At 36.0% G+C, this 26,638-nt stretch overlaps 1 protein-coding gene across 1 annotated transcript in view; it reads right to left on the bottom strand.

The window, feature by feature from the left end:
* Positions 1-26,638, bottom strand: part of PHF21A (PHD finger protein 21A) — a gene marked incomplete at its 5' end in the record, with an annotated part of 40,012 nt that overhangs the window by 9,522 nt on the left and 3,852 nt on the right. Inside the window, 8 exons of the mRNA XM_015827041.1 lie at positions 3,128-3,288; positions 5,654-5,714; positions 6,345-6,424; positions 7,333-7,384; positions 11,839-11,937; positions 13,228-13,527; positions 16,532-16,618; positions 17,807-18,058. Coding sequence (XP_015682527.1) covers positions 3,128-3,288; positions 5,654-5,714; positions 6,345-6,424; positions 7,333-7,384; positions 11,839-11,937; positions 13,228-13,527; positions 16,532-16,618; positions 17,807-18,058 — 1,092 coding nt within the window. The remainder of the gene's footprint in view (positions 1-3,127; positions 3,289-5,653; positions 5,715-6,344; positions 6,425-7,332; positions 7,385-11,838; positions 11,938-13,227; positions 13,528-16,531; positions 16,619-17,806; positions 18,059-26,638) is intronic.

Here is a 26,638-nt window from a genome sequence, read left to right as displayed (position 1 = left end):
CCTTGGCTTTAATACCTGGTATTGCCCCTTTTGGCAGAAACAGCCTGAAGTAGGTGATTCTTTATAACTGTCTAGAGCAGGGGTAGGCAACCTTGGCTCTTTTATGACTCGTGGACTTCAACTCCCAGAATTCCTGAGCCAGCCATGCTGAGGGGAAAGGGAGAGGTTTCCATGCTGGCTCAGGAATTCTGGGAGTTGAAGTCCATGAGTCATAAAAGAGCCAAGGTTGCCTACCTCTGGTCTAGAAGTTTCTAGCATAGACTGGGAAGAACTTTTCCCCCAATTTCTCTACGCAGATTTAGGGTCATTGTCACGCTGAAAGATCCATTTTCAGTTGAGCTTCAGTGTTCTGACAAATGATCTCACATTATCTTCAAGTACCAATGAAAAAATTCTAATGGATTCTATGGTGCTGATATAGCAAAGCTTTAATCACCATGCTTTATGGTTAGTAAGGGTGAAATGTCTTTTGGTACTGTGCCAAATAACTCATCTTTGCTTTTTCTGTCCGGAGCACATTATTTCAGAAGTCTTTGTCTTTAGTCTAGGTGTTCACGAGCAAATTTTAGTCTTGCCTTGGGGTTCTTTTCGGACAGCAAATTTTTCCTCCTGGCACTCTTCCCCAAATGGGACAACTTGCCACAGCCTACTCTCCGTGGCCAAAACACCACAGCCAACTCACCGCGGGAGAACTCAGTGCAGGACAATTCAACAAATACAAAAGTTAAATTAATTTCAACAGAACAGTGGCCAATAATAATAAAATAAAGTGAATCCAAAAATAGAAGAGTTACAATAATTTTGATGAAAACGTTGTCACCAATAATAAAAATAATTGATTGAAACAATTAATACAGAGTTGAATTGTTTTGTGACGAGTTTGCTACGGCAAGTTGTTCCATGGTGAGTTGGTTGTGGCGAGTTAGTTGCAAGTTGGCTGTGGCGAGTTGGCCATGACGAGTTGTCCTAGACCCCATACATCCCATGTAGATCTAATATGAGCAGCTTCTTTCTAATGATATACTCATACATCTTGACACCAATAGTGGCAAGAACAATGAGTAGGCCACGTGAAAAAATTCTAGGGTTTTTGGAGACTTCTTTCAGAATCTGTTGTTCTGCTCTCAGACTGAACTAGCTGGGGTGGCCTGGCCTAGACAAGTTGCAAGTGTTTGAAATCTTCTCCACTTCCATATGATCTTCCATAAAGTAGAATGATAGATGTCCAATTGTTTGGTCATCGTTTTAAATCTCTTCCCAGATTCATAGGTATCTATAAATTTCTTTCTGAAGGACTCAAAGAGCTCTTTCGATCTAGACCTATTGATACCCTACACTTCAACAACGAAGAGCAAATCAAACCAAATGCCAGAGATTTCAATAAGACAGGTTCCTTCCAGATTCTCTCTAATAATCTTCTAATCATTTGCATTTGATCTGGTGCACCTGATTTTAATTTTATTTGAAGTAATGATAAAAGTGGGGTGTATTTACTTTTTCCACATGTGAAATTTACATTTTTATTTATTTAAATTACAAAATGGACTACAAAATATGAAAAGTATGTGATATTTGTTATATCCATTTCTCTATCAATATTATTGAAGTGACAATCAAATATTTGTATGTTGAAATATGGTAAAAAAATTAAAAGTTTCAGTAAAGTGTACTTATTTTTTCACATGACTATAAAATCTGCATTAGCTATTATTAGTGCTATAAATACATTCTTGTATCATTTGAAGATTCAACACAACTTGTAACGTAAATGTTTAGAACTCTAGTGAACAGTTATAATGCCCCCAGCCCTGAAATGTTGTGATTAACAGAGAGCAAACAGAACACACAACTGCTCTGTAAATATATAACAAGCTCAGTCTAGGTGATGGTGAAATAAAATAGGAATTTCATCACTATAAAAAGTTCAGACTATTATCCAAAAGCAATGGCAAAAAATTCTTTGCTTTATTCAAAGCAGAAAATCTCAGATAAGCATGCCATCTTTTTCTTAATCTGTAACAATGTTAAGAAATATCATGTATGCATGTGTGCATATATGTTTTTATCAAATTTTCTTCTGTGTGTTCAAAATCAATTTTTAGTATTGCCTTTTGGCAACTTAGAAGATTCCATCAAATATAACATTTTTAAAGACCTGAACAACGTGAACAACGTATTCTTTTTAGGATTCCATCTTAACTTTATCTTTCGTCATATTTCATGATGCAGTGAATATATCATTTAGTTGTTGACTTGATTATTGCTGGCTGCCACAGCAACGACCAATTTGTTACAAGAATTTCAAGCTGCTTATTTAGTGAGTTAGATGTACAGAAATATTCTCAAGACATATTTACTGTAATATAAAGTGTAACATGCATATTTAAGTGGAATGTATTATTTGGGATTTTAAGCAGCAAATAACTAGTTAAACTGAAAAAAATAAAATAATAGAAAAGTAATGCGACCTGATTAAAGATATGAATCCAGAACTTCCAGTTCTAAGTTATTATCATGAGAACCAATGTTGTTCCTATGAATGTTAATTATACATATCAGTGAAGGGTTAGAACAATTTTTACACAACAAATCTGTATCAAACAGAGGACTGATTTTACAGAGCGCTCTGTAGCCCTGAAGGCTAAAGAGAGCACAATCCATTGTCCAGGAATCTGTAAAGCACAAGACGCTGCCAACAGCCATTGAAACTATTCGCCCGCATATTGATTTGGTGAAGCCTGAGGAATTAATTCATTCTTTTCTTGATGTTTAATACACATCATTAGTTCTTTTTATGATCTGAATGACAGGACACCAAAGAAACCTGATTTCCTTCCTGCCACTCCATTGCTAAAACATGCACACACTGCATCAACCTCTCTGTGCATCTGAAGAGATGGATGGAGGGAAAAATATCCTCCTAGAGATCCTAGGACACTATAGAATCCATCTAGCCTTGGAAAAATGGCAAGGAGAGGGGAAATAGGCACAAATATCAGTAATGCAAAGTCCAGCAGAGGAGTGAACATTTTGGTGCAATATAAAGTATTCCCCCCAAAAATAATTCTGAAGTTTCTGCACAGTAGCTTTGCTTCAAACCGTGCATAATTCAGCAAGAATTACTTACGTCCATTGAGCTGGGGCTGGGTAAGGATACAGGCTGAACAGTTGCAGGGAAAGTAAATGTCTCTGCCTTTTCATTTTCAGGGGAATCGGGATGGCTGGACAGAGGGGATGTGGGGGTCAGAGCCCCAAATCCCAGCACAGTGTTGTATTTAGGTGGACGACCTACATATTAACAAAAGGAAACAAAAAGGGGAGGAAAATAATCTTACATACCTTTGGACATTGCTCCTCATTGGCTAGCATGAAAAAGGAAGCGATGAGGTACAGAGAGGTAGTTAGTATAATAGTCACAAGTGAAAGGAAGCCAAGATTCTCACATTAATTTTAAGACATTTACAAGAATAATTTCAAAAAGGATATTATGAGAAAAAAACCCTGCAGTTCCTCAGTAGGATAAAAGTGGCTATTCCTAACAATGGTATGTCATTTCAGTTTTAATGTTTTGAATGTTCAGTCTTTCCCTCTATATCAAGCCCCCAATTGACTTCTATCAAAAGTTGCCACGATCCATACACCTTAGATTGAAATATCATCATAATCCTTAAAACAGGACCTAGTAAATACTTTATTCATTTTCTAAGTCTCATTTCCTCTTTTTCTTAGAAATCTGAAAAGCTGAGATATCATTTGGAGGCTATCCATAACATTTTCATTTAGGCAAGAATATTGATAATGGATTTGGAAAATACTTTTGGTTGATTAAGAAATATTTTTAAAAAGTATACTGAGTCTAAACCAATCATAAATGTAAAGAGAACTTTTGTTGTTCATAAAATAACTATGACATAAAATTGCCTATTACTCTAAAGTGAACTATTATTCTAATTGAAAATATAACCCTATAGTTTTTTTCTAATAGTCTTCTGATGATTGATAAACAAAATTACAGACCAAAAGATGGAAACCTGAAATTAAGCATTCATAGGTAACTTTTTTTAGTTAAATTGTACCAAACTGGTAAAGAGTGATAGAAACAAATATAAAAGTTTCTTTTACGTGATTAAGAACAAAATGCCAATAGCAATGGGAAAAAATATGTCAAATCCACTTTACTTTTAATGACATATTTTGGAAAAGGAAAAACCTGCACAATGGAACCCGCAATTGACTCTTACGCCTTTTAACCACTTATATTCATATATACAGAACATTCAAGTACGTTATTAGAAGCACAATTTCAATTTCATCAATACACATTTTAATTACAAAGTATTGTTTTAAAATTGCAGTTATTTTTCTGAGTTTGAGGTTTTAACTGTCAGAATGGGAGTGGTTTGTCTCATAGAGGAAAGGTATTTAAAAATCTGCCAACCCTGAATGCCGTTGTACAAATTTATAATTATCCCTGTATCTGGAATACTGTGTAGAGTTCTGGTTACTGTATTTGAAAAATAAAATAATAAAAGTGGGAAAAGTACAGAAAAGGACAACTAAAATTATCAAGATGCTCAAGCACCTTTCTTCTTTGAAAAAGGTGTAATATTTCAAATTGTTTAGCTCAGGAATGGGTAAGTGATAGGACTCAGATGCATAAAATCATGCATGCCATAGAAAAATAAGACATTTTTCTCTTTCTCTCAAAACTTGGAAACTTTTAGACTTAAGACACCATAACTTGATTCCACTTTCTGTTTAGCATGAATACATTTCTTCACTCAATTTTCATTTTTCTTTATGACCATATGAGACAATTTATTCACCAAATGATTCTATTATTGGCCATTTTCATAAATCCCCACAAGCTTGTTTTCTGTGGTTCCTTATATTACCCTCTCTTTTTTGCTTTATTTCTTCTTTGGTTCAATGCTATTTCTACTTTTTGCCTTTATTAAGGATTATAACTTTGGCTCTGACTAGAGTTGTTCTAATGCACATGTTATGTTATATATAATTATTTTTAACAAGGAAACAAAAGTATTGTCCTTCATAGCATGAGAGCTTTATTTTTTTCAGTTTTGTATGATTTTTTTTAAATGACTCATTGGTATTTGTGATTGCGCTGTTAAGTAGTATATCAATGTTTAGCAAACCTCAATAGTATTTATATCTTTTTCCTATGCTGGGTATTTTGGCCAAACAATAGTTTGTAGGAAATATTGCTGCAATTCCAAGAGGTCAGCTAATGAAGCTAACAGGAAGGATATTTAGAATGGACAAGAAGTTATTCTTCATACAATGCAAAATTAATCTGAGGAATTCATTATCAAAACATAAAGTTATGGATACTAACTTGGATAGTGTGTACAGTTAATTAATACAGTTACTGTATTAATTTTGAAAATTCTACACTACATCTGTGCAGGGTAAGGGATACCTCCAAATATTAATTGAAAAAGAACAGCAGGAGAGGAAAACATCTCCATATTCTTTATATGACTATCATGGAAGCATGTGGTTGGCCACTGTGAGAAACAAAATCCTGGATTATGATGGGCCTTGGCTGAAACCAGTAAGCTTTTCCTCTGTTTATATGATTATTTAATATATCTGATTCATGTACCACCCCTTTTCTTAATTAGAAATTTACCTCGTTTACGTGTCCCAGGATGCATTGTGCTGTTCAAGTATGTGACCGCACTCTTCTTGCGCTTTGTAGAAAATAGGAACAAAGCAATTATTAAGACTTTTTGTTAACTGAAATCTATAGAATCACCGATGCATATATAACATAAATATGCTTTACTACTAAAATAATTTCTAAAAATTCGAGCAAGCTTTCAGTATTTTAAAGAATGCATTCATCATTGTGTTAACTAGAACACCTACTCCAGAGAACTTGGACTTTCATGAAAACACCCACAGAATACAACAGACGTATTTCCACTAACAACAAGAGAATGATTTGATGCTAAATCTTCATCATTCAACAACTAGTCTATAGATTCTAGAAATACATCAAAGCAATCCAGAACTGTCTATTTAGTTTTCTGGTGTCTTTGAGGGTGGGTATAGCTGAACCATTAGGCAATGCCAGTAGCAAATGCTGCAGATCATGGAGTGGCAGTTGAGTGCTGGAAAGCAGAGCCATCCAAAATTAGCCTGCTTCTCTCAGATGCAGTAAGAACAGCCATCATTCATAGGAGTGATTTGCTAAACATGAAACTTAGAAGGGAAATAACTTTAACCTTCTTTTTAGGCTAGTTTGACCATCCCATGTCTGTATGAGTGGACTCGAGCGCATCAAAGCGAGTTCTAATATATAAATAAGAGATTGCTACCTCAGGCTCAAAAACAGCTCCACTGTAAACTGGATTTGCTGTGGTTCTTCGTTTTCTTTCTTGTCTTTTACTTTGTATTTCTTGAGGAAAGAAATAATTTGGTTAGAACATTTCCAAGCACACAAGATTTTGTTTTAGAGTCTGAGAAACTAGGAGTCAGAATCTATCATTTCTGAAAATCCTTGCACAAAGATAATCCTAAAGAAACAGCTGTATTACATAAAAATAGAGTGAAAATACATCAGTACATGATACCAATTCAACTTAAAAGATTACAGCCTACATCTTGAAAAATCTAACTTTATATTTTTTATCAACTAATGAAACACACAAAATTTTCAAATGAGAATTAGTGCAAGATTTATTATAGTTTATCAATTTTTACCATGAATATTGCAAATTAATGATGACAAAAAGTATTAAAGTCAAAATCAACAGCTGCAGAGAAGTGTAAAGACCTATTCAGTTGCTCAATATATATTGCAACTCTTTCCATGCAGTAAGTTTATAAATATTCAAGGGTTATTTTTTTAAAAAAAACCTGCAAACACATGTATAGAAAAATGCATCAAAATATATGTAAACATCTCATTCACTATCATTTAGGAGTAAATAAAATTATTTGTTGAAATATTTAAACAGGTCTTAAATTAAAGAAACCCCTTTTATCAAACGTATCTAAAACCACATTAGGATTTAGGTCCACTTATTAAACCAATTTTTTAAAATATATATTGCAAATGATAATAACTTTCCATTTTTAATCATATGAGAACATTTATCATGTTTGAGTTCTTCTTAGAATATGTTAAGCACATCATTCTTTCTGGGTAGTATAAAACTTATTTTGTCTACACTCACACTAAATCCCTAGCATTTCTTTGAAAATAAACCCAATAAAGCAAAATGAAATTTTTCCCTATTAATGGGTCTTGATGTTTTTATTGGTTAAAAAAGCAATGAAAAAGCATCTTGATTATCTTTTTACCTTCCAGATGATCATGCGTAACTAGTCCAAGAGAAACCATAAAGGCAAGTTTCTGAATTAAGAGAAACAAAAAATTGAAATCACACAGTATTATAGAAAATCAAATTAGCTGATAATAGTAATTTCTTAATACAAATAATTCAACAATATGTATCAACTGTATATCTCAAAATGATAGTAGAAATCATAACAACCATGCATCTTTACACAATAATATTGTACACTACTGTATATTGTAACCATGCATTTTTATACAATACTTAAGAGTCTCAAACAAATAGGACTTAATAAATTTAATTCTGATGATTTAGGACACTGAAACAGTTCTATGGATCATATAACAATTTTACTCTCTAAACAGTTAGCTCCTTATATATCCACAAGTTTTCTAAGTTGATTTTTCCTATAAATATTATTTTAATGTTTCATTTTTGAGATATTGCCAACTCTCATCCCAACCTTTTATTTATGATATTCCTAACCGTCACCCTTTGACCTCAGGATTTCCGTCTGAGGTATTTTGCCTATAGTCTCTAAACTTATTAAAGTAGCTCTCACTCTTTTTACTTCTTCAGTCAATGTTTGATTAGGATCAGATCTAGGAATATTAATCCCAGAAGGTCTCTTTTTTTCATTTTCTGGAAAATGAATTGGTCAGCAAGACCTCTTAAGGAATTTTGGGACTCGGTAGTTTTGGCTGAGTTGGTTTTTCAAGATAGGTCTGGACAATTAAAATGTCATCTTCAATCTTTATTTCTAATCATGAATTTGATCCTACTAGTTTTCAGTAATACCAACTAAATCATATTTTTCCCGCATTAAGAGTTTAGTTATTCTAACTTGTGTCCCACGCTTTGTGCATTTGTGTAACAATGCTGGAACACTTAGTCATATAACTTGATCTATTCTTTCTGGTATTTCATGCTCATTTTTGATACCACTACATTCTGTACTTCCTTACCAGCATTATACTATTTTCAGTTATATCCTCTCCTTCTCCTATAGGATTCAGTCTTCTTGACCAGGTTTGCAAAATCTCTTCCAAACATATCCTCCCAGTTCTCATAACATGCAGCCTATTTCTTGCCAGGAATCCTAAATAATGCATTCCAGTATCAAAGAAACAAAAGCATTCTCATTGGTACCTAATCAGTATATCTAATTGTTCCTTTGGAGAATTCTCTTTCTAAGCTATGTCCTTTTACATGAAAGAAGAAAAAGAAGACAAACCAAGCCCCAAGTAACTTTGCCTTCCTATCCAGTGCTTCTTAGTCCTGCAGTGATTTCAAGATTGTATTTGGCTGTATATTTGTTCCCATATGGATCAGAAGGAAGGGATATTTATCTTTGGGTGGGAAAGCTTTTTGTGGTGACATTCCAAGTGTGTGCCCAGAAAAGCACCATACTCCTCTTGATAGACTGGCTGGCTAACCGAGCACCATCGCCACTTGTTTCCTTTTGCAGAACCTGTAGCACCCCCTTCTTCAGATTTATGGCAGCTGCTTTTCTTTCAATATGGAAATATAATAAACAGTGAGGTTCTGGAATCCAGATTACTTTTCTCTATCTCTCCAATCCTTCCATTTTGCTTTCTCTATTTTCCAGGGGGCTTTTTAATTCAGCTGACTTTCCACAAATACTTCCTATGACCTATTTATGAATCCCCTATCTCCCCTGATAAGCCAGGGAGTGAAAATTTTATCTATAGTTCTTTCAACCTCTCTTCCAGGATGGTAATCTTTTTGCATTTGTAGCACTGGAATTTCCCCACCAATCTCCCGTTTGTCTGCTACTGGGGAGCTGGGTTCTGCACAACCTTCCTCACAACTAGATCCACAGCAAGAAATGTCCAATCATGTACAATACGCAATCAGCAGCCCAAGGGACTATCAGAAAAACAGTCAGCAGAAGCCCCAAAATGCTTTCAAAAGTCAAGTTGTCTTTTGAAAAGCACCTTTGCGACAATCATGACCTGGATGATTGAGAATCTCCATAGACAGTCAGCAGAAGCAGTCAATCAACAGTCTTTATCTTCCCTGACTTTTTCTCTTTTATTCTGTCTCTCCTGCCTCTTCCCTATTCTTAATCAAACTTCCTTGGCAAGCTCCTATTTATTTACTCAGTAAACCCATTCTCTAGGGAGCCGACTTCCTTACATGTCATCTGAAGCTGCCCCAAATTGCTCGCTTATAGTATATTTTATATCCATCTTGGGAATAAAGTAGCAAGTAACAGATTTTCCCAGTTCATCCTAAGAAAAGGTGGGATAAAATGATATAAATAAAAGAGCATAAAATAATTTCAAAGATTAGGGTTCATATAAATGATAATGCTTTGTTTAATTACTCAAAACTGTGGCCATCAGAAATATGTAGGAATTAACACCAGAGTAGCATGTAGTTCTTAAAATGTTGGGTTTAATGTGGTAATTCAAATCTTTGTGGCATTAAGTCCCCTAATAAAAGACATTCAAACTAACGTCATGTAATTTCTAATAAAGCAGGAACGCAATGTCATACATAGCCAGGTTGTTAATAGATTATTTTAAAGATATTATTTTAAAGATATTCTTTTAAAGGCTTCAAATATATGTTTCCTTATTTATTTGCTACATGCATAGGCCACCTTCCTTTCAGAAGCTCAAAAGAATGTACACAGTTTTCCTTTCTCCAATATTTCCCATGATAATACTGTAAGGTTGACTACTAGACCAACCGATAATTACTAAGTAAAACTCAGTGAGAACCTGTCCCTGAGGGTGAAGTAGCACTTGTTTTACCCACTATACCACACAGATTCTCTGTATAGTGAAGTATATGACTGGCAATTTCCCTCACTTATTTATTCAGGGATACTGAGATACAACTGGATGATGCCTTTTCCTGCTTTTCATAGTGACTATGGGACTGACTATGGGACTATGCGTTATTGACCCAGGACATACAGTTAGCATACCACTGATTTTTCAGCTCTATGACCTGATAGTTAAGTAACATTTAAAAAATCCAATCATCATAGGTAGGTCATCTTTCTGGCAACCACCATCCCTTGCAGGGATAGATATCCTATTAAAATAGTCCACTCCAAAAGATTTATGAAATTTGAGGAATTCCTGAAAATTCTGAGGAGATTTCTAGCAGTTTGGACTGGTGATCATGTTAAAGGCCTTCACATAACTATGAAACAAATGAAAAAAAGATATCTCATCAACATCCCAAGCATGAGTCTAAGGCTATGGCAACTGAAGGACATTTCAAGCCAAGTAAAATCTCCTCTAAAGATTATGAGACACATTTAACCCTTTTTTTAAGTTGAGACCGCTGCGATCTTAAAATTGGAGTCTTTTACTTTTTATTCCAGATTTTTTATCATTCAATTTTTATATTATTCAATTGTTGGTTAACTTCTATGAATTTTTTTTAATATACTCCAGAAGAGTAGAGGCTTCTGGGGCCATCAAAACATCAGGTCCAAATTGTGAAAAATAACAAATACTTTAAGTGGATACCTTTGGGCAAGTTATTTGCCCAAGTCTCTTTGGGCAGATTACATTCTTTTTGTACTTCTCAGTTATAGAAATATAATTAATAAAATCCTTACTAATGTGATCTTAACCTCTTTTCAGCAGAAATTTTCAATAACTAAAATTAAACATACAAGCATTTTATCCAACATTTGTAAATAGATATCACCCCATAGAATATTTATTTCTTTTCCTTCCTTTCTTCCTTTTTCTTTCTCTTTTTCTTTCCTTCCTTCCTTCCCTTACCAACCAACCAACCACAATGTATGTTACTCTATTTCCAGAGAAAGTATTAATATATTAAAAACAAAAATAAAAATAATTATCCTTTTTTATAAGATCAAATTTGAATCTCTTTTTTGAATAACATTCAAATAAATCTGGATGCCTTTAATACTTGGAAATACACCTCAGTTCTGATTAAAAGTAGAACTTGCCAGGATTTAAAAGAAGCAAATAATAACTTCGTGGTGGTAGCCATAGTATCTTAAGTTTGGTTTATGTAGCCATACCTTTTAATTTTTTTTTTAAAGGTAATACATTTGCTCAATGGTACAACTAAAATTCTGCAAAATAAGAAGCTCCATTTTCATATGTAATTAGAATTTCAAAGAAAGAACTTGGGGTCTGACCATTCTATTAAAAGGTCATCAGAAACTTATTGATGTGTTTAAAATATCTAGCTGGAATTAATACAGAGACATCTCTCTTAAATTTGTAAACTAATCTTGAAATTAAATTCATTTTCACCACATTTATTCTTCCCCATAAATTCATAAGTATTTTCAACTGTCTGTTAGTATCACTGTTAATCTGAATTATACTGCCGATTGTGTTAACATATACCTTAAAGGCATTATAGAAGAATTATTCCCAGATATTTAAGAGATTTCAGGTAATAAACAAAACCCAAATTTTTGCATATTAGCAACGGACAATATATCAGATTACTACCCAGAAAATAATATTTTAACTATTAATACCTGTGGGTTTTCTTCTCGTTTTGGCTTGGGAGGTGCAGGAGAGGTAACAGTATGAATCTCTGTTGGCTTCTCCTCTTTTTCTACTTGGGGTTTGACTGTCTGAAATACAAATAACTGGATATATATACTCCTTGATTTAGCAATGCCTTTTATTAACCAGAATGACAACAATGGTGAAAACCCTTACTTGTGTGAAAATATCCCAAATAATACCTAGTTTTTCATAAGACCACGCCGCCACCCCCAAACTCCAACACTTAAGTAAAAGACCTGGGAAGCAGAACTATAGATGAGTTGATATTTTAAAGAATGATCTCCCTGTAAAGCTTCCTTAGACACCATTTTGTTAGGAACAGGCACTCTGCACTCCTCTTTATGCTTTAGTATTAACACGAAATGTGTCTGAAAATTAGTTCTCCATGATTCCTGAAAGAGCAAGTTTTTCTGAAGTATATTTACATACTATATAGCAGGATCCTTTGCATATAGCATCCTAAGTGCCTCCACAATGACACAATAATCACTTTATGACATGGATGTGAAGTCATAAAGTATTACCAACTTGTTCCAAGGAGACAAAGATAATTTCTGTATGCTATATGAGCAATATATGGAATATGGATATGGATTGGTTTGTACTTAATAGTAAGCCACATTGTGATTTGTTCATTTTTGGTTTAGTATGCCATACAAACTAATCTGCTATAGATTTTTCAGTAAAACTTAGTTAAAATCTATGATTATGGGTGAATATTGGCTATGTCCGAAACATTAGTTTTAACTAGTCTGGCATGACTGTGAAACAGCACTGGAAATATTTGGCGCTATTTACTGAATAAGTCAATCATGGTTAAAGATATTAAAAATACAACTAAGTCTCAATTAACACTGATGGTGGTTCTTTATTAGTTCAAAAGGGAAGGAAATACTACCCCTTCCCTTCTGTGCAAACTAGAGTATTAATTTGATATATGCTGATTTTCTGTTCATATTTTATTGTGAATTAATGCACATGTATGTTGCACCTTCCTAAAAGAGACAAAAAGTGGATCACATTCCTCATGCATCAATGGAAAATTTGTCAAGCTTAAAAAAGATGTATTGCCAGGAAAATGATAACTACTTCTGTTATGTTAGGGCTATGTTCTTTCAACTATCCAGATTGCAAAGTATTTAAATACCATTGTGTAACCAAAAAATTAGAGGTTGTTATAAAATTGGTATCTCATCTTGAAGTCAGTTGAATTAGAAAAGTTAGCAAAATAATGGAAACATACTCTTGCTGATGAAAATTGTATACTTAAGCAAAAAAAGCAAGCAAATTATAATAGCTCTGATGGACTGTAAATAAAAATACAGACCAATCGAATAGCATTCCTCTAGCTGTACCTGCTTCTCAACATTTGGTTTGCTGATCTGTAGAGTCTGAGGTCCAGCAAGCCTGGCACCTGGGGCTGCTATAACAATGCTGGTGAGTTGTGCCATTGGAAAAGTTTTGGCTATGGTTGCTGTTTGCCCATTCACAACACGAACTGGGTGGATGGAATTCTGGGTAGAAGGTAAGGAGGTCGGAGTGAACTTTGTGGTCAACATCACAGGCCTCTGAATAAGTTGAGGAGCAGCAAGCATAGGAGGAGGTGGGGCTGGGGCTATAGGTATATTATTCTGGGCAACTGGTTTTGGTCGAACCTACAGATAGAGAGAGACAGAGAGACACAGGGAGAGAGGGAGAGAGATCAGATTATTTCCAACAAACACAACTTAGCACACAACAGTATTTATGTTACTCAAAGATATGTATCAGCACAAAAATACTTAATTTGAAATCTGTCTCAAACTTGGTTGATTCCAAATACAATGGTTGTACATGGAACCAAAAACTGTTCCTTGTCTTTGTCTTACGCACGGTCACTCATGCCCTTGTCACTTCCCGCCTGGACTACTGCAATGCTCTCTACATGGGGCTCCCCTTGAGGAGCACCCGGAGGCTCCAGCTAGTTCAAAATGCGGCCGCGCGGGCGGTGTTGGGAGGGACTCGTCGCTCCCATGTTACGCCGCTTTTGCGCGAGCTGCATTGGCTGCCGGTGGCCTTCCGGNGTCAGCCAGACAGTGCCGGCTGGCGACCCCAAGGGGGAGGGCCTTCTCTGTGGGAGCTCCCACCCTCTGGAACGAACTGCCCCCAGAGATCAGGGTGATCCCTGATCTCCCTTCCTTCCGCCGCGCCCTCAAGACATGGTTGTTCCAGCTTGCAGGACTGGCCTAAGGGATTTTAAAGGGGTTTTAATTACTTTTAATCAGATCAGATTTAAATATTTCTTTTTAATTAATTTTAAAGGTGTATTGTATTTTTGTATTTTATCTGATTGTTAGCCGCCCTGAGTCCGTAAGGAGAAGGGCGGGATATAAATGTAATAAAATAAATAAATAAATAAATAAATCAGGAAACTTCACACATTATTATTCAGACTAAAGCAGGGGTGTCAAACTGCCGGCCCGCAGGTCAGACGTGTCATGTGGAAGCCGTGCTCACCCCATTGCCGGCAATTGCAAAACAGTCCCGTGACGTCGCGAGTTTGACATGTCTGGACTAAAGAGATAATATCACCTTATAAGTGAGCTTGTAATAAAAAATAGAGTGGGTCATGTGATTTTTGAAGTCCTGATGTGGCAGCATAGAATACATTGAATTTTGATGCTTCCGGTTTTGCGTTGTGGTCAGACAGACGCAGGAAGGCAAAGCTCTGCCTTCTGCGCCCAATTTTGCCCTGCTGGGGGCCCTGAAAAGGGCCTAAAGTTGCCCCGAAGAGGCAATGAAGGAGGGGTGCCTTGTCGATCACAGAGAGACAGCGGTCTCTCCGTTTGATCCAAGGAAAGCCCTCTAAACTGGCAGGGGAAAGACCGGCCACACCTCTGCAGCCGGCCATTAGCTGCTGACAACCGAAGAACAAAAGCTTTAATTAGCACATCGTAAACAGCATGTTTGGACTAGGTGAGAATATTGATCCTTTCTTTATTATTTTACAACTGAATTTCCTGGGAAAGGCTCCCAAGAAACCTAAAACCTCCAGATATGAACAGAAGCGGCGTTTTAAATTTGTTATGGGGGACAGAAATACATAATACTGAAGTGAAAGTAACACAAAACCACAGTTTTGATCAATCTGAGAACTGAGATAATTGTTAAGATTTTCTCTTGGAAAAAAATATTGAGGTGAAATATAAGAAATCAACCCTTTGTTTTAAGAGTGGAAAATGGACTTTGCATGACATCTAGTGGTGGATTTAAGTGCAGCACCATAACTAGCTCTTTGGCTGCTTGGTACAGCTGGCAATAAAGGAAAATATTTTGGCTTATTTATCATTCTGCCCTTCTTGGACTATAAATACCTACTGAGCTTGGACTTTCCAATGCTATATTTTTTAAGAATATTAACAGTAAGAGGAATTATCTATGCAAAATAAATATAAATTAAATGCAGCTATGCTTATATTAACCCTACATCTCTGCGTTAATTGAGAGAATTCATACATTATTATTTTAAATGTTGAATCTAACATATTAGGATATTCTTTATATAATGTTCTTGACTTTATAATTCAGAGATGAAAAACTCTGAAATATAAAGTTCTCTAAAAAGGAGGGAATGGAGGTGAAGGAGACAAATATAACCTCACGGAGGTACAAGAATCATATATTGAAAGAAACAGTATTAGACATTCAAAGCACTGCATATAAGATGTTATACATATGGCTACTAGTTTTGGGATGCAAAATTCAGGACAACCATTACATTGCATCAAAATAATAAGAAAACTCTAGCTTTCTGCTGCAATCCAATAATTGTCTGGGTTTCTATACTCCCCTTGCACATTTGCCTTTAATATTTGGAGAGAACTTATTTCAGAAAGTTATTTGTTCAACTAATCTTCCCTTGACAAATTTGATCCTTTCTACACAACAGTAAGAGCAAATTACACTAAATTAAACTACAAACTCATCACAGTGGCAACAACTGGGTGGTGAACGCTTTATTGGCATACATTAGTATACCAAAAAGCAACAAAATTAAAAGCACATAATAAATACAGAGAAGCAACTGGGGCAATTGGGTACATCCCAGCAACAAAAAGCTAATTACATTCACAGTGTCAGTTAACTTCCTGACCTCCAAGCCTGGGAGAACCGCCAGATCTTAAGGGGTTTTTGAATGACAGAAGGGTTAGGGACAATGTGATCTTGGGTAGGAAGGATAGGTTCTGAGCCAGAAAAGACAAAGTTCCTGATCCACCAGATGACATCTAACTGACAAGGCCTGAAGCATACCTCTCTTGACAGACCTGATGAAGTGTGTAGAAACAATTGGAACAAAACACTCCCACAAGATGGCAAAAGTGGAGCTTTAATTTGAAAAAGAACCCATTGGGCAGAATTTATTGCTGGCAACCATGTCTGGACTGCAAGAATCCAACTCAACAATAGATTGCAGCTACAATGCTAACTCACTGCTGTTATTCAACAATATGAATGGGCGCTCCTGGTCATTCAGATTCATGCGACATGGATTTGACAGCCCTAATTCTTATTAAATGTGTGAAATATGTAATGTTGTCTTTTTCAAACCTCAAATCAAAGTTGTTTCTCACTGAGTTTGACACAATTTGGTTAGCTGCTATCTATTCTGAACAGACTCACCTGTGGAAGGAAATTTGGACGAGGAGTAAGTCTGGGAGGAGGGATGAACTGTGGCACTTTGATAGGCTGAGGAGCTGTAGCTTGAACCTGCTAAACAACACAAGTGAGCTCAGGAGGTGATGAAGCTAAAGAAGCTTTAAGCAAAGTATAGGTACGATGAATTACTTTAAAGTTATATAATGATAGCCAGCCTTTCCCATCACAAACTGATTCTGAAGAGTGAAACTGCCTTTCTTAGGAAGTATAAAGCTAGCCTTTTTGCTTGTCTCATAAATATGTAAACATATGTTATTACTGTAAGAGTGTACTGTACCAGTCATCTGAACCTTTTGAATTTTTATACATTAGCAGTTGCTCTATAATAATTAGAATATATTATCAGTCTTGTTACCCATCCAAATGATTTTTTACAAGAAGCTTAATTATGTTAAGAACATAAGCATTCATATTCAAAGTAGCCCAAACCACTGCTTTGCACAATGAGTTATTTTCTTTATTCTCCAGGAACGCGTAGGAAATAATTTATTACTAGAATGCTAAGGTCTTAAGTAGATTTACTTATAGCTGTATTTCTGGATTAATTCTCAAATGTTAACATCGGATGGCTCATATATTAAACATATACTGATAATCACTGTTATATTTCTAATGCAAATTGTATTTGTTTAAATAGCTGACTTCACATTCAAAATTAAAGTTTACATTTTAATAGGGTTCAATTGTTTGACATTTTGTCGACTGATCCTTGATCATAACAGTGCTTATAATTGTTATACAGTGAAAAAATGCTGGCAAGAAGTCATTGTGCAAGGTACCATTTTATGGACCCAGTGGCAGTAATATTTAATGAAGTTAAACAAGTCTTGGTGAGTTTTTTTTCCCCACAAGCAACAAAATTGAAAAAGTAAACTATGTCAGAAGTTATACCATTCAAATAAAGAGTCCCCAAGCATAAACTTCTACGATCAAGATTAAGGAATCTGTGTCCTTTCAGCAAGGAGAGTAAGAATCATATAGAAACAATTTAACATCTTATTACTGGAACATGTGTTAAGGATACATAGTTGTGTAGTACTGTAACAATATTAATCAGCATTGGAATAGTAATTAAAATTGAATTTTTTTAAAATAAGTGTGTAATTTTAATTTAAGCAAAACATATAAAATATATTCTCAAAGTATATAAATAATACACTCTATTCTCTAGTATACAGAACTTCATATTATGTTTATTATGAAAAATGGTTCAAGTGCTGAGCTACCCAGCTTGCTTACCAATGTGACTGTATTTTTTGCCACTATTTGTACTGCCTCTGTTCCTGGACCAGTGACTTTATTTGTTGTCTGGAGGTTGACAGGCGTGTTCTGTGCATCAGTGCTAAGGACAGTTTTCTGGCTGCTGTTGATGGCAGTCACCATGGCAATTGTAGGTCTTTGACCCACAACAGAGGCAGGCATGGTTGCTGTTGCTTTCAGAACAAGAGGTAGTGTCTTAGTGGTGATCATAGAAGCTGTAGTTACAGTTTTCTAAGAGAAACAGAAAACACATTTTATCTAGAAGACTGCACCACCCACTGAGAAAAATTTATTATTGAGAACTGTGAGAAAATAGAAGCAATACAGCACAATGGGGAAACTATGGAAAATTTGAACACTGATATCCTTCTCCTGGAATCAATATATTTATTAATACTTTATAGCAAATTTTATATACACTTGACAATTAATCATAAAGAAATACTAGGTCATGATTTGATCACAGTTGATGAAATATGCATAACAGTAATCAAGTTTTTGTTTACATCCTTCAATGTTTGCCTTTCAGCTCCTTGGAATATGTCTTTACCATATCTCTAGACTTCTGGAAAGGCATGTCTCTTCTTAACCATTTATATTGGTAATATCCAGAATGTTCAGTGCACAAGCTATCCTGTACATCAGACATGTGAAACACAAGGCCCGGGGGCCAGATGCGGCCTGCGAAGTGGTTTCATGTGGCCCGTGAAGTCATCCTGGAAACAGTGAGGGAACGGCCCCGGCTGTCTTGGCCCTGGCCCAGGCCGGCCGGGAGCCAATGTACAATTTTGTGGTGGCCATCTATGCTGAAAGGCATTCAGTCTTAGCAATACAAGGCCGTCTGGAAACAGTGAGGAACCAGCCCCTGCTGCGTCGGCCCCACCCCCTGGGTGCATGCTGGGGAGGTGTCACCCTTTGTGAGGAATGAAGAAATGCACCATCGCCTGGAAGTGGCCAGCAAATGGCTCTTGCCTACTTCACATATCTGGTTTGATGGGCTCTGCCCTGGTCCCACCCCTTTCTGCCAGAGACCCTCAGATCTGTCCCACTCCTGCCCAGGCCCCCACAGGTACCCTTGACGCGAATGATGTAGAGCTGGGCACGCCCACCCAGTAGGCCACACCCACTCCATCCATGCCCACCCAGTAGGCCACACCCACTCCATCCACGCCCACCTAGTAGGCCGCACCTACCCTGGCCATACACACCTGAGGGCAACCGCAATGCTGATGCGGCCCTCAATGAAATTGAGTTTGACACCCCTGCTGTACATGGAACAGGCAGAACTGGGTAATTCATGTTTGGAACATAACATACGTATTTTATCCAGACATAGACCCAGAATATATGTGTTCCAGATATAGGGCCTCTAGAATAAGACACAGAAGGGGAAAATAAAGCTATCAGTGTGTGTGGCAGCTAAGAAGAGATAAAGGTAAGGAAGGTGAAGAGAATATCCAGAGAGGGGTGAGTAGCTGGGCCAGTTGAGTATCCCATTCTTCAATTCAAGTGTGGCAATGAAAGGAGGAAATGGGAAGGCCAGGTGAGGGGCAAGTGGCCTGGTCATATAGGATGACAGCAGCTGCAGGGAAGAAAAGCTATGGGAAAAGGAGCAAAAAGTGGAATGGACCAGTCACTTATGCTGTGCTCAAATATAAAATGGTAGCAGGGAGATGTGCTGTGAAGATCCCTGGGCAAACTAGTACCTAGGCCATGAGGAAAAGGGTCGAGAGAGGTGAGCTGTGCCAGCATTGTTCTATTCCTAGAACTTTCTGAACTATTCTTGAAAAATATCCAAGAATAAACAAAATGTTGCACATTTCCTGTTATTCCAGGGTATGATGTGCCTAGGACAGTCCAGCCAAGTATTAATGACATGTAATTTCTAGTTTTGTGTAAACTTCTATCTTACGTACTTAATGCAATTTAGGTGTGAATATCTATATGGATATGTCACTGTATCTATAGAATGTCATAAAGCCGTATTTATTTTGAACCAATTTTTAGTTCAAGTAGATGAAGGCTAATAGGTAAAATTCAGCCCAGACAAGAATTTCCCCTAAATTAAAAGATTATTATCATATACAGTTTTTGGAAACTCCCAGTCATAGATAGTTGAAAAGCAACAGCAAATATCATATGGGAATTTTCACTGGCAAAATATTTTTATTTTAGTAGAAGTCTCTAAGTAAGTACTGTATCTGGTGTTAGATTTATTGCTGCAGTATTGTATTTTCAGTTGGGATAGGATTATTTCATCAGAGGGAAGCATACCCTCTGTTAAAGTTCTGAAGTTCGCAGACAGTACAACAGTCATTGGCCTCATTCAAGACGGTGATGAGTCTCCACATAGATAGGAGGTTGAACAACTGGCCCTGCGGTGCAGCAGTAACAATCTGGAGCTGAATATGCTTAAAACTATAAAGATGATAGTGGATTTTAGGAGGAACTCTATTTTAACCCCCTTCATATGTTATGCTACAATTAACTAGAACTGGGACCCTCAAGACTTCTCCACCTATGCATGCATAGAAATCCATGATTTTGCACGACACTGAAATTTTGTTTTTTTTCTCTAAAACAGGTGCACACTTTTTGATATAGCATTCCTATCAGATGTACCAGATTCCACTTACTATGTTTAGTCTGATTTGTATAATTTAAATTATGTGTTCTTAATTAGCTACATCACAACATTAATTATAAGTGGACCCTAGAGAGTCATGTCCAAATATAAGGCATCATGCCTTCCAAGAATTTGAAAAAGAAAATACTACTGGTATTTACCAGGCAAGGTTTTGCTAGCAATTATTTCAGATTATGAATGAACTCTTTAACATTTTAACAGCTGCAAACTATGAATTTTCAGTATGGTCACAGTACTACAATTAAGAATTTTACAGATACTATAATTTGTTAGTGCTGGGGTTTCCTTCTAGCTCCTTTTAATAATAGTGCACATCTTTAAAATCCTCTAAATTTTTTTGTTAAGGCTACGCCATACAAAGTAGCTTCATAATGTTGTGAAATTACTGATTTAATTCTTCCAAATAATTAGACTTGAAAGTTTTAAGAATAATTTGAGAAATACTGCAATGTATCAGAATTAAGTCCATATGTAATTTAGATAATGATTTTATTTTTTGGATTTTGATTAATTTAATTTTTCTCTTATTAAACAAATAGATCAGTGGTGGCGAACCTATGGCACTGGTGCCAGAGGCGGCACTCAGAGCCCTCTCTGTGGGCACACATGCTGTCGTCCCAGTCCTAGGCCTTCAGCTGGGTTTTATAAAACCTTTTCGCTTTAGGCCTCTGCCACCGTGTGCAAAAAAAAAAAAAAAAAAGGTTCAATCAATTAGTCAATTTCAACTTCTTGTGGGAAAAAAAAAGATCTTGCAAAGTTGGAATTGATTGATTGAACTTTTTAGTCCCACCCAGTCTGCCGTTACCACCGCAGCCACGCCCACCCAATTGGCCACACCCAGCCAATGGCCACACCCACTTGGCACCCGACGATGCATAAGTGGGTTTTGGGTTGCAGTTTGGGCACTTGGTCTCTAAAAGGTTCGCCATCACTGAAATAGATTACAAGTTTAATGCTTTTAAAAAAGTTCTGCAACTGAATAATAAAAGAAAAAAAAAAGTAGCAATTTTAAGGCAATTTCACTAGAGGGCTCTTTAGTTTTAAATATCATCTTGTTTAAGCAGCATATTATCTGAAAGTTAAACTATAAAACAGAATTGTAGAATTATATTATTTTAATAGTCAACAGTTTTTAATACCAGCTAATATAAATTATGTAAGATTATTCAAAATGAACTTAATCAATAACATTTCTATACTATTTATGTTGCCTTATTTTACTTAATGTTAATTACTTTCAATAGCACATTAATCAAAACTGTCAGAAGAGCATCAGACAAACCTGCAATTAAAATTTCAAACCTGAAGTTGGTCTAACCAATAAAATACCTACTTCATAGTAAAGGACTTCTAGAATTAAAGTTTGTGAGTTAAATAATATTTTTTCTTGGTTTACCATCAGTGTACATATAATTTCATTAATTTTTCCCCCAGTAATTTAATGGGACACTGATATGCTGTTACCAAAGGAATAATTACTATAAATTCAAGTCCTGCCTTAGCCATGAAAGCCAATTGGGGGACTTTGGGCCAGTCACTCTCTTTTGGCTCAGCCCACTTCACAAGGTGGTTGTTGTGGGAAAAATGGGAGAAGGAAGGTGTGTTGGATATGTTCGCTGCCTTGAGTTATTTATAAAAATAATAAAAGTGGGATATGAATAAATAAAAATATTTTATTTTTAATTATACTTCAGTTAGCCAATAGTCAAGAACAATCTTTCTAGTTTACTAATGACAAAGATTATTCTCCAGATACCAGAGTCTGAAAGGGGCGTTGTCTTACCTGAACGCCTTTTCTCAGCACGGAGATGGAGGATCCACCCATGGGTAGTAGACTGTATTCCTGCCCAATCAGATTAAGTCAGCCAAAGTTGCCACGCCCGTCCTGGACCCTAGATTCCAGTCTTGACGCGAGCGAAGCCATTGACAGACATAGGACGTACTGGCTCAGAAAACTAAACTNCCAAGTATTAATGACATGTAATTTCTAGTTTTGTGTAAACTTCTATCTTACGTACTTAATGCAATTTAGGTGTGAATATCTATATGGATATGTCACTGTATCTATAGAATGTCATAAAGCCGTATTTATTTTGAACCAATTTTTAGTTCAAGTAGATGAAGGCTAATAGGTAAAATTCAGCCCAGACAAGAATTTCCCCAAAATTAAAAGATTATTATCATATACAGTTTTTGGAAACTCCCAGTCATAGATAGTTGAAAAGCAACAGCAAATATCATATGGGAATTTTCACTGGCAAAATATTTTTATTTTAGTAGAAGTCTCTAAGTAAGTACTGTATCTGGTGTTAGATTTATTGCTGCAGTATTGTATTTTCAGTTGGGATAGGATTATTTCATCAGAGGGAAGCATACCCTCTGTTAAAGTTCTGAAGTTCGCAGACAGTACAACAGTCATTGGCCTCATTCAAGACGGTGATGAGTCTCCACATAGATAGGAGGTTGAACAACTGGCCCTGCGGTGCAGCAGTAACAATCTGGAGCTGAATATGCTTAAAACTATAAAGATCATAGTGGATTTTAGGAGGAACTCTATTTTAACCCACTTCATATGTTATGCTACAATTAACTAGAACTGGGACCCTCAAGACTTCTCCACCTATGCATGCATAAAAATCCACGATTTTGCACGACACTGAAATTTTGTTTTTTTTCTTCTCTAAAACAGGTGCACACTTTTTGATATAGCATTCCTATCAGATGTACCAGATTCCACTTACTATGTTTAGTCTGATTTGTATAATTTAAATTATGTGTTCTTAATTAGCTACATCACAACATTAATTATAAGTGGACCCTAGAGAGTCATGTCCAAATGTAAGGCATCATGCCTTCCAAGAATTTGAAAAAGAAAATACTACTGGTATTTACCAGGCAAGGTTTTGCTAGCAATTATTTCAGATTATGAATGAACTCTTTAACATTTTAACAGCTGCAAACTATGAATTTTCAGTATGGTCACAGTACTACAATTAAGAATTTTACAGATACTATAATTTGTTAGTGCTGGTGTTTCCTTCTAGCTCCTTTTAATAATTGTGCACATCTTTAAAATCCTCTAAATTTTTTTGTTAAGGCTACGCCATACAAAGTAGCTTCATAATGTTGTGAAAGAACTGATTTAATTCTTCCAAATAATTAGACTTGAAAGTTTTAAGAATAATTTGAGAAATACTGCAATATATCAGAATTAAGTCCATATGCAATTTAGATAATGATTTTATTTTTTGGATTTTGATTAATTTAATTTTTTTTTTATTAAACAAATAGATCAGTGGTGGCGAACCTATGGCACGGGTGCCAGAGGCGGGACTCAGAGCCCTCTCTGTGGGCACACATGCTGTCGCCCCAGTCCTAGGCCTTCAGCTGGGTTTTATAAAAACTTTTCGCTTTAGGCCTCTGCCGACGTGTGCAAAAAAAAAAAACAAGGTTCAATCAATCAGTCAATTTCAACTTCTTGCGGGAAAAAAAAAGATCTTGCAAAGTTGGAATTGATTGATTGAACTTTTTAGTCCCACCCAGTCTGCCGTTACCACCGCAGCCACACCCAGCCAATGGCCACACCCACTTGGCACCCGACGATGCATAAGTGGGTTTTGGGTTGCAGTTTGGGCACTTGGTCTCTAAAAGGTTCGCCATCACTGAAATAGATTATAAGTTTAATGCTTTTAAAGAAGTTCTGCAACTGAATAATAAAAGAAAAAAAATGTAGCAATTTTAAGGCAATTTCACTAGAGGGCTCTTTAGTTTTAAATATCATCTTGTTTAAGCAGCATATTATCTGAAAGTTAAACTATAAAACAGAATTGTAGAATTATATTATTTTAATAGTCAACAGTTTTTAATACCAGCCAATATAAATTATGTAAGATTATTCAAAATGAACTTAATCAATAACATTTCTATACTATTTATGTTGCCCTATTTTACTTAATGTTAATTACTTTCAATAGCACATTAATCAAAACTGTCAGAAGAGCATCAGACAAACCTGCAATTAAAATTTCAAACCTGAAGTTGGTCTAACCAATAAAATACCTACTTCATAGTAAAGGACTTCTAGAATTAAAGTTTGTGAATTAAATAATATTTTTTCTTGGTTTACCATCAGTGTACATATAATTTGATTAATTTTTTTCCAGTAATTTAATGGGACACTGATATGCTGTTACCAAAGGAATAATTACTATAAATTCAAGTCCTGCCTTAGCCATGAAAGCCAATTGGGGGACTTTGGGCCAGTCACTCTCTTTTGGCTCAGCCCACTTCACAAGGTGGTTGTTGTGGGGAAAATGGGAGAAGGAAGGTGTGTTGGATATGTTCGCTGCCTTGAGTTATTTATAAAAATAATAAAAGTGGGATATGAATAAAAAAAATATTTTATTTTTTCTTATACTTCAGTTAGCCAATAGTCAAGAACAATCTTTCTAGTTTACTAATGACAAAGATTATTCTCCAGATACCAGAGTCTGAAACAGGGATGATCCATATGCAAATGATCCTTTGTTATAAGTAGCAGGATAAGTCAGGTAACTTACACAACTGAATGGGACAACTTACCACAGCGAGGTTGACGCTGGGTTACCCCAGCCGGCTCTCCATGGGCAACTTGCCACAGGATAATTCACTGCGGGAGAATGCCGGAGGAGAATCTCCTCCTTCTCTTCTTCCCCCCTCTCTCTCTGTCTCCTTGATCTGGCTTACAGCCCCCAATACCCCTTAACTCTCTGAAAAAAACTCATGTGCAATGAAAAGTGTGTGACTCTCTCCCAAGTGATCTTTTTTCTGGTTGTGGGGGAAAGCCCCCTCTTCCCCTCCCTGCTTCATCCTCCCCGATTTTTTCCCCAGTCTCAGCTGAGGAGGAGGAGAAGGAGGTGGAAGTTCCCTTCACCTCCGGCATTCTCCCATGATGAGCTGTTCCATGGCCGGGGTGAGGCGATGGCGGTGAGCTAACAGTGACAAGCCAGCGGTTGCGAGTTGTCCTAAATCCATTACACAAAGGGGTACTGATATTTGCAGCTCTATTCACTTGCTCTGTTTACTACTACTTGCAATACATCAGAGCCATTCAGAACAAAATTGCAACTCCTTTGAGGTTTAATTTATTGCTCTTTACCATGACTATTTAGAGAGTAAAATAATTTTTAGTCAAGCATTGTCTTCAATATTCTAAATTCTTATGTTATTTTGGTAAGAATAGAGAATATTAACCCATAGCTACTTTGTACCATTACACCCTCACTATAATGTACTATTTTTATCAAGTTCTTTAGTCTCAAACTATATATACTTGAAAATAGAAATGAATATACTTCCTGTTGACATATTCTTCTCAACCTTTATCACACAATAAATTGCCAAAGATGTTCATGAAAAATTTTAATTTACTGTATCTAGTTCACAAACCTTCACCAAAGTGACTAGAATTCATTCATAAAACTTGTCCTAGTCTTATTGTAATAAATATTAGATATTAGTCCAAAACTGAATTTCAAGAGAAGAAAACATTTGTCTTTATTGCTTATATAAAATCAGTTTCAGAGTATGCAATGAGAAAATGTAATCATAAATTTGAGAAGTTAGATAGTATGAAATATGTCATCATTTTATTAAAACTGAACTTAAAAGATCAGAATTATTACATTATCGCCACTATTTAGACACAATATCTTTCATTGGGCAAGACAAAAGAAACTGCTTTCCACTATGTTATTTACAGTAACTTTTGGAGAAAATGTTTCTCCACCATTTATATATGGTAATTAACATCATTTAACCCAGAGGTCCCCGACCTTTTGGGCACTAGGGACCAGTTACATGGAGAGAGGTTTTTCCGCTACAGGGTTTTACTTATTTGTGCGGACCAGTTGCTGACATGCCGTGGTCTGGTACTGGTCCACAGACCGGGGGTTGGGGACCCGATTTAACCTATAAACAGTAGAGGTTCTCCTGACCAATAGCAACAAGAAGGTTTTTCATGCAGAGATTACTTTTTGCAACAGCAGTTGTAAGACTGAATGGGTAACTGCTTTAGTTTATACATTTTAGATTTATTAGAAAATTTATGGCTGATTATAAGTTGATATCATAATATTATTCTGCATATATAACTTTGTTTACAGAAATTATACATTATTATACAT

The sequence above is a fragment of the Protobothrops mucrosquamatus genome, unplaced genomic scaffold, assembly GCF_001527695.2.
Source record: "Protobothrops mucrosquamatus isolate PMUCROS unplaced genomic scaffold, P.Mucros_1.0 scaffold3457, whole genome shotgun sequence".
Classification (NCBI taxonomy): domain Eukaryota; kingdom Metazoa; phylum Chordata; class Lepidosauria; order Squamata; family Viperidae; genus Protobothrops; species Protobothrops mucrosquamatus.
Note: the sequence above shows the minus strand (reverse complement) of the source record. Positions and strands in the feature narration are given on the sequence as shown.